This window comes from Cheilinus undulatus, linkage group 14 (assembly GCF_018320785.1).
Source record: "Cheilinus undulatus linkage group 14, ASM1832078v1, whole genome shotgun sequence".
NCBI classification, from domain to species: Eukaryota; Metazoa; Chordata; class Actinopteri; order Labriformes; family Labridae; genus Cheilinus; species Cheilinus undulatus.
In genome coordinates this window covers 28,256,022-28,276,618 of record NC_054878.1, presented here as the reverse complement: position 1 = coordinate 28,276,618, position 20,597 = coordinate 28,256,022, and the positions used below count along the sequence as shown (strand labels likewise).

The window sequence follows — 20,597 nt, the reverse complement described above, 5'->3', positions numbered from 1 at the left end:
ACACCCGGTATCTCAGAAGGACATTCCTTGATTTGTCCGCACAGCTTCATTCAAATTTTAGATGTTCTTAAATTCAGCTTTATTCACAAACAAAGTCTGACAATTACATTCATGAAATAACTGCATTTTAAACATGACAGATGAAGAAACATTTTATAAATACAACAGAAAAAAAGGTCAGAGGTTTAATCCAGGATAAAATTATGCATAGAAGCATTTAAGAAGTAGTTACACGAACGATGACTGCTTTATCTTTGTTAGCTTTAGCGAAAGCTAGCATAGCTACACTAGCTACAGTATTAACTTGACTACATAAGCCAATGTTGCTAAAGCTTAAGCTAACATAGCTTTGTAGCTTACATAAGTGCTTTGTGAGTTAAAGTTTAGCCAGTTTAGTTATGTTAGCTACGTAGCTAAGTTAGTTTTAGCAACCAGATCTTTAGCAGACCTAGCTAAAGCTCCGATTCAGATTGAGACAACTTTAATTATCCCAAAAGGGCAATTCAGTTTTACAGTCTCCCAAGCATTATTAAAAGAACAAAATGAAACACAGTTAGGGGAACAAAATCAGAAAAAACAGTCACAGCAGCATTTAAACTATCACAGTCATGCGTCAGTTACAACAGACTTGTGGAAAACATGGGAGCACTATAAATAAATAAATACATGTAAAACAATGCCAGAATGCATGCAATGTAGCAACAACCACAAGTCAGTTTCAGCTGTCAGTGTTTAGCTAACATAGCTACCTAGATAACATACCTATGTAGCTTGCAAAGGTGCTATGTGAGCTTATCTTTAGTTTCATTAGCTACGTAGCTACATTATCTATAGCAAAGTCAGCTTTAGAAAATGTTGTGAAAGCAAACCTAGCTATACATAGATATGTAGCTTATGAAGCTGCTTTGGGAGCTTACCTTAAGCTCCTTTAGCTATATAGCTCCATTATCTGTGCAGCTTATGCAGCTAACAGAGCTATGTAATCTACACTGGCTGCTAAGAATGTTTTCATGAAGGACAAGCTTTTTATCTTTTATTTTTTATGTAAGCAGATGGTTTACTAAGCTTTATTAAATGTTTTGTAATCAGGTTTTGCAGGTCAGGTTTTGAATGGTCTGTGAGAGTGGGCATCGGGGATGAAGGGGCTGCAGCCAGACTGTCTTGCCAATATTAGACAAAACTTATGTCACTATAGGAGAACTTTTGTTTTACTTTATGTAGATGACATTAGCTTGCCAGCTAATGAAGCAAAAACACATCCTGTGATTGGAAAAGCCCCAGCTAATTCATAAAGACTCTAAAAACTGGTCTTTTTGTAAATTGGCTAGCTCGCTTGCTTTGAAAATTACTTGGCTAGCTAAACTTTTGGAGCAAGCAGTAACATGTACATGCTGTGTAGCCAAGTTATAACTTGCTAGCAAACTCAAGGTTTTCTTTTCTTTTTTTAAGGTATTGCTAGCAAAATACTGCTGTGTCTGAAATCACTCACTTCTCACTATATAGTCAAATATATAGTGAGTTTGCCATTTTGTGGTGCTGTCTGGATGTGTAGTGAGATTTACAGTGGACTCGGAGTATCTCAGAAAGATGCATTACATTACATACCATCATGCATTGCGCTAAGGGCAAAAAAGACAGCTGTGACAAAAGTCAAAATAGGAAGAAGAAAGGAGTAAGGTAGGCTTTGAAAGTCTGCAAAGCTTTCCATGACTAGACTTCTTTATCTTAACGAAAGGTAATTGTACTAAAATTAAACATTTTCTCTCTTAATTTATTTTCCTGTCAGAACAGGGCATGAGCAATTAACTTTATTTTCTAACTGCCTTTATTGGAATAAAAAGGCCATTTCCTGCTAAAAACAGGATTAGTTTCTGTGTATAATAACAAGCAAAAAGGTGTTTTTGACTGCATATTTACCTTACCTTATTTTTTCCTCCTTACACCCCCAAAAGTGTTGATGACAAACAGCAATCTACAACAATTCTACAATGGAGGTGGTAGAGGAGGTAAGATGGGCCAGAGATTCTCATGAGAAGCTGTTTAGAAAGGAAAAATTCCAGATTTGTCACCCCTGTCTCTGTCCTCGGTGTCATGGTCACCATAGTGGAAAAACTAGAGTACGGGGAGTTAAAGTTAGCTTCTGTTCCACCATCTTTTGGTTCTCACTGTACTATATTTCAAACAAAGGTAGTTTCCCCTTTTTTCTTACAACAGATTGATTTTTGTTTCTGTATCAGTTTTCAGTTACTAAAGTACATCGTTTGAAAACTGTACACCGAGAGCTGAAAGCATGTGGAGTAGAGGCTAACCTCTGCCATTTTACAATTTAGCTAAACAATGTCTGACACATACTGCATGCTACATGTAGGTAGCACGAGTGTCATATTGTAAATGTGCCTGCGTGTGGTATTTGTTCATGACCTCGTACAACTGATTCCTTCCGTATTTCATTAGTAAAATGATTGGCATTCTGTGTCCATAGTACGGTGTGATTACACCATAGAGCGTAGAGAAACTCATCTGTCCAAATGTGTCTTTGTGTATCTTGAGTGTGTGTTGCTGAACACTATTATTCCCTATCAACCACCTATGATCTGACCAGTTAAAAGATGTATTTTTAATTTGTCAAAGCAAGGTTTTCTGTTTCCTAGCCTCCCTTTCTAATGCGGTTGACAACAACATGGTACCTAATCAGTGTTTCTAAGAAAAGATCCACTGTTGTATAATGTTTTTAATAAACTTGACCCCATTTGATGCTAACATTTTTAAATCACTCTGTTTTGGGAAAATTTCTTTGGAAACAATTCGAAGCTATACATTTTACTTGATCATAATCACATGTCAATTAATGTCAATTTAACAAAATATGCAAGGTAAAATAAGTGATTGCAAAATATTATCCCCCTTTAAAGTGACAGACCTAATTCAACAGAGATCCAGCCAACTGGTTCTAGAAGTCTCACAATTAGTGAAATGGATCACCTGAATGCAGTGAATGTGTCTCAAGAGATGGTAGTATAAAGACACCTGTATCTGGAAAGTGCAGTCACTGCCTAATCAGTAATCCTGGCTACCATTACACCATGAAGACAAAAGAACACTCCAGGCAACTCAGAGAAAATTATTGAGAAGTCTAAGTCAGGGGAAGGAAACAAAAAAATGTCCAACGCTCTGAACACCCCCCTGTGTTCACTTAAATTGTTCAAGAAGGAGACTAGTGAGAAAGACCACCAAGACACCCCATGACTTTTCTGAAGGAGTTACAAACTTCAGCAGCTGAGATGGGAGCGACTGCATACAACAGCTGCTGTCCTGGTTCTTCACCAGTCAAAGCTTTATTGGAGAGTGGCAAAGAGAAAGCCAGTGTTGAAGAAAACTCATTAAATCTCGACTACAATTCACCAAAGGCATGCTGGAGACTCCATGGTCAAATGGTATCAAGTATCTTGTCTGATGAGGCCAAAATGGTGATTTTTGGCCATCAGACAAGATGCAATGTTTGGCAGACACCAAACACTGCACATTACCACTACCACAACATTCCCACCGTGAAGCATGGTGGTGGCAGCATCATGCTGAGGGGATGCTTCTCAGCCAGCCCTGCAAGGCTTGAAAAGGTAAAGGGTAAAATGAACTTGGCAGAATATAAAAAGATCCTGGAGGACAATCATTCAGTCTGCAAGAGAAATACAGCTTGGCAGAAGATTTATCAATGGCCCAAAGCTTTCAGCAAAAGCTACACAGAAATGGTTTCTAAGCAGCAAGGTGAATGTTCCGTCAAGGCCTAGTTAAAGCCCAGTCCTCAGTCCGATAGAGAATTTGGACTTGAAAAGGGCTGAACCTGTCTGAGCCATGTGCAACCTGACAGAACTCGAGCAGTTTTGGAAAGAAGGCTGGAGTAAAATTGCAGTGTCCAAATGTGCAAGCCTGACTGAGACCTATCAATCCAGAGTCAGTGTTGGGATTGCAGCCAAGTGGCATCTACTAAATACTGACCTGAAAGGGGGTGAAAATTTATGCAGTCACTTATCGTACATTTTTATTGAATTGGCATTACTTTGTAGAAACATGTTTTCAATTTGACATTAAATAATTTTAATTGATTATGGTTGATTTATACAATCAATAAAAGGGTAAATATCCAAAGGGATGAATACTTTTTATAGGCACTCTAAGATTGTGTCCATGGGTGACTTCTGATCTCAAGAGGTCATAAATATAATGTCAGGTAATTTATTTAACAAAAACAATAAAGACTTTTGGCTCTATAAATAATGGTAGTTAGAATAGTAAAATATTACTCCCTCTATCAGCTCATAAACAAATTCGAACAACAGAACATTCCTAATTGTAAGCTATATATTCATTATACATAGTGTATTTGTATACATATGATATGGAAAGGGACTGTGCAAAAAGTACAAAAAAGCTTAAAAGTGAATGATCAGGAATCAGACATTCAAAAAATACTACTATACGTTCATTGATCCATCCCTCCATCCATTCATGGATTCATACATGCGTTATCTTATACTGATGGAGCAAAATCTTCCAGCTCCTCTTGATGAGTCTCAAGGTTTTTCCAGGCCAGGTTAAGTATATAATCCCTCCAGTGAACTTGAATCTACGAGTGGGTCTCATCCTATTGGACTTGCCCATAAATCATCCAAAGAGAGGTGCAAAAGTTCAGTCTACCGCAACTAGAAGGACAAACCAACCATTTTCCAGCAGAATACTATGGCCACAGACCTGGAAATGTTTACATCCCAAATGCTTCACACCACAAAATGCCCCAGTGCCTACTGGAGGTGGAAGTTTGATGAAATCTGTATAGCTACATCCACTACAACTACTTCAATAACAACAGGCAACATTTTTGACCTTATGCCCAGGATAGAGACACCGCTTCTGTTAAGTTACATGGGGAGCATATCTTGTAGTGACAGCCCCTGTATGCAGTACTCTTACAATATGCCTTGCAGTACCCCTTGGGAATATAAACACACAGATTTCCCTCACAAACCAAGTGTAAACCGGATGAGCACCACCATGATCTTTCCAGAAACCCTGCAAGGGTAGACACTCGGTCTCGAGCTGCATTGCTCCTCCAGTTACTGAAGCTGCATACATAGAATCCTGGAATGAACTTTCAATGGAAGTCTGAGGTCCTGTGATAGATGCAAGCCAGGACAGCCAAATAATGTCAAGGACCTTTGACCTTTCAGAGCAAATCTTATCCACAACCTCTTGAAGTCCTGCGTGGCCTCTGCTGGTGATATACATTATGTTTTCTCAAGATGTTCATACAGCTGCCTCATTAAAGGATTTTTCAGTTGAACTGAGGAATTGTCAACAGTTCTCTGCTGAAGAAAGACTGAGCCAAGCCCAGCTCCCCTTCTAAGTTATCTGGTTGTGTAGATCTTCATAGGGTGTACCAGAGGTCCTTTTCCATTGCTTCCTTCCAGGTTTTTGTTTTTGAATCAAAGACATGACCTGACCAGTGTCAGTAGGCTACTTCTGAAGACCACTGGGTCAGTCACTCCTAAAGTCCTGCACCACTGGTGTCCCTCAAAGGTTCTTAAGTTTTAAGCAGGACAGACCTAAAGTCCAGGCAACCGCAACCCCTTCTACACTAGTGATTCTGATTTTGACTTATTTTGATACCTTTTATCAAACGTGTTGAATTTCTTGTAGGCAGAGTTCTCTGCCAGATTTTCCCAGTAAATCTTTGATACATGCTTAGGTTTAACAGTATTGCAGACACTATTGCCAAAACAGAAGGTGGGAATCAGTGGCCAGGTTTACTATATTCCTCCTGTGTATGGATTTTTTTTTTTTTTTTTTTTGCTTACAGCAGTAAATCGTACAACTATCAGTTTTTTAACCCAGTGTTCAAGGCATGCAGCTGCAGATTGGAGGATACTACACCAAGAATCCTTGCCTTTGGATACCAGGCCAGTCAAGAATCACTGTATGCTCAAACGTGGCATTTGTTTTGACCAATCCATGACTCGTACATAAGTTGAGATAACAGAACTGAACAGGCCGTTTCACCTGATTAATCTCCATCAGGTTTCTACATCACGGCACATGCAGGAGTTAAAGTCCTTTCCAGGACTCAGCCAGAGACTCCATGCAGCTTTTTCAGGCAAAATCCAACAACAGCCACTGATTAAAGCCAGTGAGCTTAACCCCTAGGTCTTTGCTAGGGGGTAAATGTAGTCTTCAGGTCATCCTGTATCAGGCAAGTGGACTCTTCCATTTTGGTGGATTCATAGGGGCATTATGAATTGTTATTAGTTTGACCTTTCCATTGGAAACACTTAGCCTTTGTGATTATTTACTAAGGGATATAAACCATGGAAGGGGGTTTTGATGATACTTGTAATGAAGACTTCATTGCATCATTACAACACATGAATGTTAACATTTCAGTTCATGCATAATTAATCCTCTCTTTTCTTGTGAATCTTTTTTTTTTCTTCTACAGACCAATTACTGAGTTTTGACCACAAACATGGTTTTATTTTGTAGTTATTGATGCTTACTTTGGTAAATGTGCTTCATACAATTAAGTAAAGAAAACAAAATAGTCTGAGAGAGAGTAACAATCAGAGGTCTACCTCAGTAGTTTGACTCTTTTCACTTGTCTTCTATCATCTCCTGTTCAGTATTTTCTGTTTCCTGTTATCTTCTTGTTCTCGATGCATGCTACCGTGGCATGAAGGTCCTGAATGGCTGAGCAGTTTCAGATGTGTCTCACTGTTCCAGTCCTCTCTTTCAGGGCATAGAGGTTATCACCTTTGTTTTGTCTTTCACAGCATGCATCTGTGATTTACAGGGTTGTCTCTGGGTCCTTACGCAGTGCCTTCTCCTGTCTAAAGCATTTTGGCGCACCTTGTCAGTAAAAACATTCCCCTGGCTCATGTTCCACAGCTTTTTGTTCTTGTATTTTGGTTTCGTGCACAATCCTAGCCCGATGCTAGTTATCTAGCTTTGCATGGCATCGTGTGTTAGCTTAGATGTGTCTTTGTAAAGAGGGATGTTCTCTTTTTTCCAGCAAAGATGTCACGGAAATTAAGCTTGCCTACTGAGCTAAAGCCAGACTTGGGTAAGCCCTGACTTTGTGTCTCCAACAATTTGTATGGAAATGCAGTTTATCTTTCTCACTTTAACTGGACTCCACCACATCCCATCAGTCCAGTTTTAATCTGGTTCTTAGCCTCAAAATTGGCAAGCTGTGTTGAAGTTCCCCTAAGTTTGCATGAGAACATGGTAGCACTGATCTGACCAGAATTTAAATTCACTGAGCTACATCAAAGCATTGAAATTACATTCATTATGAAATTTTTTCTGCTGTGCTTTGACTCCCACTTTCTGACCATGGTGGGAGCTCTTCAGGAGGTCAGTGGTGCTAAGCTAAACAATGCACACTCCATCTCACTGTAAAGCTTTATTTAACTTTTGCAGCTTTCTCTTTCTCTTCTGTGTTTTCATGTCTTTTCTTTCTTTTGTTGTCTGATTGGTCCTTTTAATTCCCCAAAAAACAGAACTACGCCATTGCCTTCTTCAGGGGTTTACAAGCACCAACATTTCTTGATGTGTAGGAGTCAGTTAAGAAGTGCGAGTGCCAACCACCGTAATCACCGTTTGTTTGTTCAAAAGCTGTAGTATCATACACATTTAACCAAAGTGCCTGACAGCTTGTTATTCCACAATAATAAAAGTTCATGTAATACTACTCTGTCAACCAAAAATCATATTAGAAAAGTAAAAAAAATAGACTAGCCCTTTGCATTCTCACATGTATACATGGACATACATTCTATACATATGCCTTCCCTACAGCACCTAGAACCCAAGATGTTTTATTGACTAATTCCTTTCAAAAGCTGTTTTCTTTCATTTATCATTTTATTTTTAATGTAAACTGAGGTGTCCACATCTGTGTGGTCTGTCTAGTGTTTTGCTACTTTGTGGGTGCTTTACCTCTCTCCGTTTTCTCCTCACTGTCCTCCTGTCTGTATGCCCGCCGCGGGGTGCCAACCCATTAGACCACCGGGACAATTCTTTCAGCCGCTCACGCTCCTCCAGTGTCACCAGCATCGACAAGGAAGCTCGAGAGGCCATCAGCGGCTTCCATTTCTGCGAGACCTTTGCCCGGAAGGGGGACAGCACTTTGACGCCCTGCCTGTATGTGGGTACTTCCCTGGGAACAGTGCTGGCTTTAGCTCTCACATTGCCTCCTGCTGGGGAGCAACGGCAACTGCAGCCAGTTATTAGTTCACCTACTGGTGGGTAATGGGTTGTGCAAAATGCAGTTTGAATTGATAATGTCCAACTGAAAAATTCAGGTTTAAACCTTATCCCTCTATTCTGCAGGCATGTTGGTGCGGTTGAAGGGTAGCTGCTTGCGAATGGCTTTCCTGGACTCATCAGGTGCCCTGCTTCCCCCTCCATATGAGCCTTGGTTTGAACCCAATGTAACAGCAGATGGTGAGGAAAGAGAGAAGGTTCGAAAGCGCCGGCCTGTCTCAGTGTCTCCTTCAACCTCCCAGGACCTTAATGAGAGCCACTACGCAGTGGTGTGTTCAGAGAAGCAGGCCAAAGTCCTGTCCCTCCCCTCCCAGACCTGCATCTATAAACACAGCATCACAGAGACCTCCTTCATCCTGCGGGCAGATGTGGTGCAGATGAGCCAAGGCGTGTGTTTAGCGTGTTTCTGTGCCAATGGACACATCATGACCCTCAGGTGAGAGACATTTCCATCTGCAGCAGGCAGAAATAGCGTGGTAATATGAAAACGTATCAATCAAAGTCAGTTCAAATACAGTGGCGGCTGGTGCATTTTCTTCGTGGGGTGGGCTACAACAAAATCCCAATTTGATATGTTATATATGTATGTAAGATACATCAAAAGATGTTATTACACCGTGAGTTAGGTCATATTAATATGCCTTTTTTACATCTGCATTTGTTTGGTTGGTGAACAAATAGTATATATAATAATATAATGTTGCATATAATTTAATATATAAGATGGCTATAATAAGGGTCATCAGCAGCCACAAGTAACTAACTCTTATCACAGTCAACTTAAATTTTAAACTTACCACACATTATCACAAATCAACTCAATACATGACAATATCATGTATTGTAGTTCTAATTGAACATTTATTCTAAATATGGACATTTACAAAAGACATAAGGTGCAAGTAGTCACTGCTTCAATAGTAACTGGTTGAGTAAAAAGTATATATACCAGACCTGAATGCAGCAAAAATGTTTAAACATACAAAACTATTATTTTTTGATTTACTTACGTATTATTATTCTTTAACACTAAACTGAGTTTTTTTATTGCATTTTGCTAACTGTCTTCCTAGCATCTCTCCATGAGATAGAAAACAAACGCAGGTTAAGTTTCTGGCAGAAAGCCAGAGATTTACCATGATGGTGCATGACTTCTGCTGTGTCTCAATTAATGGAGTGTATTTCTCTGCTGCCACCGGTTGGTGTCTGGCAAGTGGTTAGTGGTAATCCCTTCGGAGGCGCCGTTGTGTTGCGAGAGGAGCGAATGCGCTTGCGCAGCTTATAACTGTAGTCTATGGAAGGCTGTGCCCCAGGGAGGAAATGAGTGAACAGGAAGTAAAGCGAACTCGTAGAACATTTGTGATCTACTGATTCATTGCACATTACATATTTTAATCTCTTAATAAATCGTATTATTACAGTGCATGATAGAGTTCATCTATATTCATATAACTTTATTGATATTTAAAGCAAATGTTTAAAAAATCTATTCGATGATCTTAAGATCTGTCCTCTCTTTGTGGAGAGAGTGATGGAGGGCTAGCGCCCTAGTGCCCCCTATTGTCCAGCCGCCACTGTTCAAATAAGTCTTGTTTATGTTATATGATTCCTCCCACCTTCTTTTGCCCTTTGTGTGCTGAAAACAAGCAGTCCTTGAGGACAACTATTTTTATAGCTATCAGAGTTACAAATATTTGAATTTGAAACATTTCTAAAGAGCAGGAGGGATTAGATGTAAGGCAGAGCAGTGCCAAGTCTGCTTGCAAGCTCAAAATGATTTGCTTAAGGAATGAGATGGAGGCTGGGTATAATTTGGCAAGAAATGGGCCTTCAGAGGACACAGATGGACTTTGAAGAAGTGGAATTAGAATGGAAACTTTGAGAAGTTGATAAGTTTTGTCTGTGCTAAACTTGTCCATTTTCTTCCACTTATCCAAAGTCGGGTCATGGCGGCAGCAGGCTAAACCCAGAAACGTGTCCCAGCTCCTCCTTGGGGATTCGGAAATGTTCCTTGGCTTGGGACATATAATCCCTTCAACAAGACTTGGATCTACCCTGGAGTCTCCTCCAAATTGGCCATACCCAAACTTTCCGCTCCTATGGCCATGAGCTCTGGGTGTGAAAGAAAGAATGAGATTGTTGGTAAAAGCAGCAGAAATTGTTGCCTCCAAAGGATAGTAGGGCCCATCCACAGAGATCAAGTGAGAAGCCCATAAATCTGAAGGGAGCTTGGAGTAGAGCCACTACATCTTTGCATAAAAGGGAACCTGCTGAGTTGGTTTGCTGATGTGGTCAGGATGACCTCCTGGGAACCTCTCTTTACAGGTCACCGCAAGAAACTTGTCATAACAGGACTGTGCATGAGAGCTGATGATGAACGTTTTATTTCAAAAGACAGACTGCACACAAAGGAATAATATCTTTAATATCTTTAATTGAGTGGTAAGCTGTTGAATGTTAGTTTCTATTGTCTATTAAATGTTAGGAGGAATTGTTTTCACAGCTGAGGCTTACAGAGGCATCATTGTGTCCTCAACTAAAATCTTTCCTTTGCTTGTTCTAAGTTGGACCCACATTTGTCCTCTCACCATCCAACAGTAAATACACACAAAATCAGACCTCTCACACACGCAGCCATGCTGTGATTAATTTCCTTCAGTGTGCTGTGGAGTTTTAGTAAGGAGAGCTGTATTTGTCTGTCACTGATCCTCATTAATCTTCACTCCCTTTGAGGAGGGAGACAGAAACAGAACAGTCGTTCATATATGGGTGTCTGACAAAACAAGGATTCCCAGCTGTCTGCTTGCCTCTTTGAAATACAAAGACATCGTTCTTAATGTTTCAGGATGCTGCAACTAAATGTTTTCACTCCTACACAGTAATCATGCAACGTGCGTGCCTATAAAAAGTATTTCACCCAACAGATTTTACCATTATATTGGTGTTTTAAATCAATCATGGTCAATATAATGTCAAAGTGAAAACAGATTTCTACAAAGTAATGCCAATTAAATTAAAAAAAAAGGTAAAATAAGTGACTGCATAAATATTCACCCCCTTTGAAGTGATAGTCCTAATTCAACAGAGGTCCAGATAATTGTTGCTTATAGTCTCACAATTAGTGAAATGGGGATCACCTGAGTGCAGTGAATGTGTCTCAAGTGACTGTGGTATAAGGACACCTGTGTCTAGAAGGTCCAGTGACTTAGTAATCAGTATTCCTGACTACATTTCACCATGAAGACAAAAGAACACGCCAAGCAGCCCAGAAAATAAGGTTATCGAAAAGCATAAGTCACAGGATGGAGACAAAAAAAAATTCTGAGGCACTGAATATGCCCCCAGCGTTAAATCTGGAAATGGCAGGAATATGTCACATGTGTACATCTGTCTAGATCAGGCCATCTTCATATTAAATCTCAACTGGAGTTCACCAAAAGGCATGTGGGAGACTCAGTGGTCAAGTAGAAGAAAGTTCTTTGGTCTGATCAGACCAAAATGGTGTTTTTTGGCCATCAACCAGGCGCTATGGTTGGAAGACACCAAACACAGCACATCACCATAAGCACACCATCCCCACTGTGAAGCACGATTGTGGCAGCATCATGCTGTGGTGATGCTTCTCAGCAGCTAGACGTGGAAGGCTTGTAAAGGTAGAGAATAACTGAATATGGCAAAATACAGAAAAGGCGGACAGTCCTCTTATTCAGTCTGCAAGAGAAATACAGCTTGGGAGAAGATTCATTTTCCAGCAAGACAATGACCTAAAGCATACTGCAAAAAAGCAGTTTTGTATAGAAGGATGGAGTAAAATTGCTGTGTCCAGATTTGCAAGCCTGATTGAGACCTATCCATGCAGACTCAGTGCTGTGATTGCAGCCAAAGTTACATCTACTCTATACTGACTTGAAGGGGGTGAATATTTATACAGTGACTTATTTTACATTACATATTTGTATTTAATTGACATTTCTTTGTAGAAATCTGTTTTCACTTTGACATTAAAGAGGGTTTTTCTTATTTGTATTTGTCAAACAAGCCAAATAATATGATTGATTTTTAAAATCAATAAAGGTATAAAACATTCTAGGGAGTGAATACTTTGCCCCAGGCTTTATTATAAAATACAAGTCTCTGTACACTCTAGATTTAAACTGATTTCATTCATTGTAATGTTTTGTGTTTAGTTTGCCAGGGCTGAGACCGCTCTTGGATGTAAACTATTTGCCTTTGACGGACATGCGGATAGCCAGGACGTTCTGCTTCACCAACTTGGGTCAGGCCATGTACCTTTGCTCCCCCACTGAGATCCAGAGGATCACGTACAGCCAGGACATCTGTGAAAACCTGCAGGTCAGTCAACTCAGTCTAATGCAAATGAAATAAAGATACTGGATAGCAAAACAATCCAAATATGGCAGACAGCTGAAATAAGCATTCAAAACAAGTAGAGGTGATTTCTTGGAGAACATGCCTGTACAGTGTGTTATATGTAGCTGGCTAATGTGGGTGTTGACTTTTCAGGAGATGTTGGGTGAACTTTTCACACCAGTGGAAACACCAGAGGCCCCAAACAGAGGGTTTTTCAAGGGTCTCTTTGGGGGTGGAGCACAGTCACTGGACAGAGAGGAGCTATGTATGTAAAACACCTATTGCCAGGATAAACAGTATTTAGGTTATAAAAAAATCCAGTCACCCTCTTTTACATTTCTATTTGATGTTGTCCCTCTTCATCTTTATCCTCAGTTGGTGAATTGACAGCTGGAAAAGCATCCCGAAGTCTGGCCCAGCACATCCCGGGTCCGGGCGGCATTGAAGGCATGAAGGGAGCGGCCTCAGGTGTGGTTGGAGATCTGGCACGGGCTCGGATAGCACTAGATGAAAGAGGCCAGAAACTTGGAGAACTGGAGGAAAGGACGGCTGCCATGATGGCCAGCGCAGATTCCTTTTCCAAACATGCTCATGAGGTAACAAAGAAAAAGTTTACAACTCTATAAGAGAACAGAAAAACCTATGTGTTTTTACAACAGGAGACTGAAGCTGCTCAAGATTGTATTTAATCACCTGTGGATTATCCAAACATCAGAGTTTCCACTGGACTTTTTTGTCTTTGTCCAAAATGACCAGCAGTCCTCAAGAATTCTAGCCCTTTAGAAAACCTACCTGACATGCTTTAGATAACCAATAATCTGCATTTAACAGCAATAAAACATATAGAAACAGAAACACTGTGAAACAACTCAAGTTTGTGCTAAAACAGGCCTGGGGATATTTTTCTCTCTGAAAATGTTAGCCCATTAGCATTCTAGCTGCTACCACAACTTAGCAGCTTACCACAAAATACCAGTGAATCATCCCAACAAGTAACTAACCAGTGCTCCGTTAACCAGACACCACATTAAAACTTAGCTTTACAAGTGAAAATTAAGTCTTAGCATCAATGGTCCAATATTAGTCCTCATAAACTGATGATCTCAACTGTAACCCCCGCTATAACAGTAAATCCTACCATTGTGATTTCTTTGTAGTAGTCACAAAGAAAGACAAAAGCGTCCACTGCTGATAGTTCAGTACATTCCTCCTCTCATCCATTGCTTTTCCCCATAGTGCTGCAGCTGATTAGCCAGGACGCCACAAGCATGAACAACAAGATACGAGGAAGTGAGATGGTGCTCTCACCATTGGACTGAACTATCCATGCCTTTCTGTTCAACCCAGGCCTATCCTTGTCCTGGCAGCTGCATCTGTGTTTATAATGCTCATCTGTCTGCAGTTCCCTTTGTTTTGGTTTCTTTAATGCCTTTAGTAGAAAAACATTTAAAATCCTCCCATACCGTGATTTCCCTGCATACATGTCAGCAGCTCTAAAGTCCCTTTTTGTTTGTTTGACATCATTCACATTTAATGCATATACACCGCCTAAATTAGCCATGTGCTGCCTGTGTAGATAAAAGTGAAGAAAAATTACTTTGACTTTATATTTCTTTGAGTTCCCATATTTATTCACTATTTACTTATTTAACATCCAGACATCTTTGCTGCTAATATTTTTATCTGCCAGACATCCACCTGGCCAAAGACTGGTAAATACCAGCAGAAGGAAACTGTGGTTAAGATAAACAAATACTAGCTTGCATTTGTAATCTAATTAGAAATAGCTTTCTAAAATTATAGTGTGTAAGTGAAAATAGATCACTGTTGTTTCAGTTTCAGCTTCAGTGCCAATCTGAGTATGAGAGTGAAATCAGTATTTGTGACATTTTTTGCAGAGTTGTAGATCTGCAAAGAAGAGCATCAACAATCCAATCTCAAATCAGTAACAAGCCAGTGAATAAAAAGCCGCTAAAGAATCTCAGTCCTATCAGAACTTGTCTTCATCTCATAGAGTATCGCTGCACATTTTCAAACACATATGGTGCTGTGCATTGAATCCCTACATAGTCATGGAGTGGCTGCTTCTTACAATTATTTTAGAGATACTGTCCTGAGGTCAAAGTTGAAGCTCAGGGCCTTAAAGCTCTGAGTTAAAGCTCTGAGCCTTTTCAGGAGCTGCACCAAAGGAATGCTCTGCCTTCACATGTTTGGCTACCCCCATACTGCCTGTCTTTAAATCTAACTTAAAAACACACTTTTATTCCCTGTAGAACTGGCTTTATATCATCTATTTTCCCTCTGTTCTTTTTATGTCCTCTTGTTTTTAAATGGTCTGTTTTAAATTATTGGGTTCTTATTCTTTTTACTTTTTATAGTACAGAATTTTTGACAACTTGTGTTGTTTTTTTAATGTGCATTTTAATCAACTTGGATTGGATTTGGACTACTGTTTCTCCACTAGAGGGCACTCTATACCCAAGTAATGTTTACAGTTGAGTTGAGAAGCAAGACTTTGACCAATTGGTGACCATCTCTTACATTTATCATGGTAAGCCATATTTAAGTTGTGGGTTGAATCACAAAATTTAATATGGAGACTGAAATGATATGTACTTTCACAAAACAAAAGTTTCTCTTTTCATTTCATGTCTTGAGCATGCATTGATTTTTTAGACAAAGTGCATGTTTTTTCAAGGCATGTATGGGCAAATTTTAACTAAAATCAAGACAAAACATTTATCATACAGGTTATAAAAAGGTCCATTAATAAGAAAAGTATTAATACCTATTTTCTTTGGAGTTTATCAATAAAAACGTAAAAACTGATGTTCATTTTCAACAGAAATGTATACATTTTTCCTCATTTGGGCCCTGGGGGGGCTCAGCTTTTCTATGATACTAATGGTTGAGGTAAAAAGGTTTGGAACCACTGCTCTAACACTAAACAAATTTCTCACTCACGTCTCCTCTGTTTGCAGATGATGCTGAAGTGCAAAGACAAAAAATGGTACCAGTTCTGATCCATGAGCAGAGCTCCACTGACACTACTGTCACCTTATGTCCGGCTCATTTGGACTCACCGTGAACCTGTACCCGTCCATCCATCTGTCCATTCATCCATCCCTCTAAGCCTTCTTTGCTGGGACTCTTGGGATTTTCTTCCCTTGCACAATGTTGAACACTGTTCTTACCTCAGTCTAAGGGTGGAACTGAGGGGTGGACAGGGGAGAAGGACAACCTCAAAAAGGGAGCAAATAAATGGTGTCTTCTTTTCTTACATTCTTCGTTTATCTCTGTTCGGCCTCTCCTCGGAGGTAGCCGCCTGGCACACGCACCTGGAGATTCTTCATTCTCATTTGCCAAAACGTCCTTTACTGTTGTCCACACCTTGAGCCCGTTGGGGGCCAGAACATAAACTGACGAACTTCAGCTGAAAAAAAAAGACAAAAACCTTATGAGGAAACAGACTAGAAAAAATTCTTGAAGTGTAAAAAGAAGGAAAAAAGAATCTAAATACATCATTATATATACATAAATCTAATAAATGTGCAACGCTGTATCCACTTCCGACAAGTACTTAAGAAAAGGAAAACTAGTGGAGACATGAAGGAAGTGCTGCGACAGTGACGCCTTCTCTATGCAGAGAGTCACAGGGATTAAAGCAACTGATGTAAACCGGATACTTCACTCTAGACTCTCCTCTGTATGTTACAGACTTTCATATCGTTACCAACAGTGTGTGCGCGTGCGTGCTTGCGTGTGTGTTAATTTCTATTTTCTTGCCATTCCTCTATTTGTTATTTGTTGGGTTTTTTGCTCTGTCTGTATTATTGGAAAATCTCTTATTTTTCTATTGTTGTGAAAGTGGATGACGTTCGGTTTGTTGAAAAATCTGTTTTGTGGCTTTTTGTCTAACAACTCGAGTTTCTTTCTCCTTATGAAAAGGGCTGGAATCTAAATGGAGGGCAAGGATATAAAAGGCATATTTCATTTAGTTTTCACTGACATGGCATTAGATTTCCTATATCTGAGCACATGTTTACTTTTACCATTAATTGATCTAGATAAAAACTGCCTCTGTTGGCCTCTGATCTCAGAGTTTGGCTCATTCTCCGAGTGTGACTTCAGATGCTGATGTGATCAGTGTATAATCTACCAACAGGAGAGCCAGATTTGTGGAGACTGCAACACATGGATGAAAATTTTCATGCGTCTTGTTTTATGCAGGATACTAGACAAATGAAAGTGTAAACCTTTAAAAACATACATCAGAAACATGTTAAGTTTTTATGTTTTGTATGGGTTGTATGTTAGATTTCTTTGGTAAATTTTATTTATTGAGCTGTGAGAAACAGTTGTGTTTTTTGGTGTCAGAAGCCTCCATATTGATCTCATTTCTACTCCCATGTTTGCAGTAAAGCTTAAATGTGGTGTATCTCTCTGTCTACCAGTCTTTTAACCTTTATTTGTATATAAGTAAATAGTTTGACAATCTAAGACCAACTGGAAAGTAAAAAAAACGTAGAGGTTGCAACAGAAGAGGAGAGAGGCCATATTTTTTCTGACGCCAAAGAGTTGCTTTAGCTTTTCCATTGCATTATCCTGTAATATATCTAACAGCTTCTTACATGGAGTGCAGAGCCAGGATCAGATCCATTTAGGATTACTCTCATTTTCATCTTCTTTTAAGAAATGGAGCGAGTTGCAATGGAACGCAGCCATTTATAGTACTACTGTATTACACAATGTCATCAAATGTAACATTTGAACTAATGTTTAATGTTTCAAGTGGCCTAACTGTTGGTTAATAAGGATGTTTCCTCAAACCATTCCACTACAGCTCAGACGCAACGATATTTACCGTATTCATGTGCGTGTGTGTGGGGATGTATGTGTTTCTGCGTCTCTGTGTCCAACAGGATGTTTTCAAGTGATTTAATTTAATCTTTAAGTTTTTGGTTGTTTAATAATTGATGTTGATGTCCTAGTCTGTGTCCAGTCGAGTGTGTGTTGCACTAACTAAAGCCACCAGAGACAATAAAAAGATAAATAATGAGCATTAGAGGATGACCTCTGAATACCAGTTTTATTTAACTTGCACATCTTCAGTCTTGGCACGTATGCTTTGACTCTCCTTGCCTTTTTCCTCTTCCCTCAGAGAGTTTTTCACACTCTTCTGGTCCCACAACTACAAATATGGCCTTTCTTTGTGTTAGTAAGCATTGTAGTGTGGTAGCTCTGTCTTTATCCTCTGCCACCTTCAGGAAAATGAACAAGTTTTAGCTAGAGGTCATCCCCCCCAAACATGTTTAATGTCTTTCCCTTCAACCCCACTGTTGATTGTATGTTTTTAGTTTCTTATTTCAGTGTAATACTTATGTTTCTTTACCATCTTTGTGTGATTTGGTTCTCATTTGTTCACCACAGTATGCAGTATTCTTGACTAATTCAATCCACATGCTCAAACAACAAGAGGGAGTCCTGTCTTATATGCCATAACACCATCTTCTGTCCTGGATTCAACAGTTACCAGTGGGTTGCAGTATTTTTCTCATTGTAGCCAATTTTCTTGTACAGTTTTATGCAACTTTCACATGGATGTTTATGACTTTATCTGCTGCCACAAAGTTTAGAAATTCTGTAGATAGAGATTACTGTGCAATGGAAAATAAAAGTGGAAAAAAGTAATTCATTTGTCTAAAAGTATCTTTAAAAAAATCTCATGATGAGTCATAATGTGAAGCGTCTGTTCAGATGTTTTTCCCAGGTAAATACCTGTTTTCTCGTCACATTTATCAGGTTTTCTCAGGATAACAATTCTGGTCTTTTTCTTGAAATCTTGAGATCTTTACTCGTAGACCAATGGATAGATAGATAAATTCAAAATTTCTGTTTTTTTTTCTTAGTTTTTCCCAAATGCTGTTAAAGGGAGTAAGGAGTTTTAAACATCCTAGTTTTATTTTGGATGCTTACATTATTTTACCTTGCACACAGAAACAAAATGATTTGACAAAAAACAAAAACTACCAGGGTCTAAATTATTAGTTCCCCCTTATACTAATATTAAGTTGTGTCTGTTTTTTGCTGGATAACAGCCTGCAGTGTGTTATAGTGTTCAACAAGTCTCAGGCTCGTCTCCTCAGGAACCCCAGCCCATACTTCTTTGGCCAATCTCTCAAGCTCCTCCTGATTTGAAGTTCTGGCATGGATCTTGGTCATCAGTTCACGCCCCAATGGGGTGAATGGGATTCAAGTCAGGGCTTTGAGCAGGCCAGTCAATAACGTTTGCTTTGGTCCTCTGGAGGTAGTTCTTCACCAGCAGTGACATATGTTTTGGGTCGATGTCGTGTTGGAAGACAAAGTGAGATCCAGACTGAGTTTTGCTGCTGACTGCTTGAGGTGTTCTTTCATAATCTTCTGATATCCGTCTTTTATCATGATTCCTTCCGCCTTTATGAGATTCCCAGTTCCCAGACGCATGTAGCATCCCCACAGCATAACACTCCCACTACTGTGTTTGTGGGTTTGTGTTGATCTTTGGCGTATGCACCTTTCCCTTCTTTCTCTAAACATAATTAACATAATAATTTTGACCCTGGTAGTTTTGGTTTTTGTGAATTTTTTTTTTATTTTAGTGTGCAAAGTAAAACAATGTAAGCATCCAAAATGAAACTTGGATGTCTGGAAAAGCTGTGTTTAAAATAAACTTTAATTTTCCTAAGGGGGCTAATCATTTTGTATTTATGTGTTGTGCTTCATAGTTTTGGTGCCAAGACAAATCTGTATGCTAAATTTTGCTTATATTGGTCAAATCAGGTTGAAATGTTGCCATGATCAAGTCTGAACACTAGATGGCAGCAAGCATACACAGTTGTCTTCATATGCAATTGGACAGACAGGAACACAGATGAAGACACTCATCATAAACTGTTAGTTCTTACAGGTTTTTGCTTTATACATTGATACATTAACCATGTTCTATTCAATTTATGCTAAATGCATGTAAAATGATAGTTGGACCAAAATTTGCTAACAGACTTGACTTTAAAGCTAATAAGAAAACTGACTCCAGTTTTAGTCTGTATCTTCTCACAGTCGCCATGAAAGCTGGCTTTGTTTTCTTGTGGTTTGTTGTGTGTTTTTACTGTATCACACACTTTTTTTTAGAGCAACACAATCCTGTATTGATCACTCTAAGTGGCATCCGTATGTGCTCTCTGGTTTCTTCTAAGTCCTGACACAGGTGACAAAGTGGTCACTGAAGCCCCTGAAGGTCAGCCTTTCCCGGTAATAAGAGATTTCTTTACTTTTGGCTGGTTTTAGAACAATGACACACACTGGCAAACTTAAGCGACCCTGATAGGAATTTTTGTTGTGTATGCCATTACAAACATTATAATCATCTTCCACTTAAAGCTTTTAAGCTGTGTTTTTCCACTTAACTGCCTCTCAGTAAAACCGCAACTAAAAGACACATAGAGCTCTTAAATAAGGAGTACTATTGTCCCGATCTCAGTCCAGCTGCCCATTGAGGTCACTGAGTTCACCCAGGACTGTATTAGCACTGACTTATGATGTGGATCAATTACTGCCCGCAACTAAAGAGGCTTCCAGCTCGCCTGATTTCCTGTAGAAAGAGAAGATTTACACACTGTAACCTTCCATTGTAACTCAATGCTTCAGGGATTATAGGTGAGTCATGGTAGCTGGAATTACAAGTAAGAAAAACTCACATAGACATAGAAAAAAATATTGGAAGAAAAAATAGAAAAAAGTTTATCTATAACCCTTTGCAGTTATTTAACCTCTTTGTGTATAGGACAGGATTGATCCAATACTGAAACCTTTGAAACCCTCCAATACTACACCTTTGCATTAAAACTATTGTTTGGTGGCTTTAAGGATGA

General features: G+C 39.3%; 1 protein-coding gene across 4 annotated transcripts in view; it reads left to right on the top strand.

Moving 5' to 3' along the window:
- Positions 1-15,804, top strand: part of stxbp5a (syntaxin binding protein 5a (tomosyn)) — a 171,195-nt gene extending 155,391 nt beyond the window's left edge. For 3 of the 4 annotated variants that reach the window (XM_041805184.1, XM_041805185.1, XM_041805182.1), the window contains 8 exons: positions 1,953-2,006; positions 7,061-7,111; positions 8,013-8,294; positions 8,383-8,752; positions 12,504-12,669; positions 12,841-12,952; positions 13,063-13,283; positions 15,669-15,804. In XM_041805184.1, coding sequence (XP_041661118.1) covers positions 1,953-2,006; positions 7,061-7,111; positions 8,013-8,294; positions 8,383-8,752; positions 12,504-12,669; positions 12,841-12,952; positions 13,063-13,283; positions 15,669-15,710 — 1,298 coding nt within the window. In that variant the 3' untranslated portion in view covers positions 15,711-15,804. The remainder of the gene's footprint in view (positions 1-1,952; positions 2,007-7,060; positions 7,112-8,012; positions 8,295-8,382; positions 8,753-12,503; positions 12,670-12,840; positions 12,953-13,062; positions 13,284-15,668) is intronic. The other variant, XM_041805186.1, reaches the window with a different exon arrangement.
- The last annotated feature ends 4,793 nt before the right edge of the window (positions 15,805-20,597 follow it).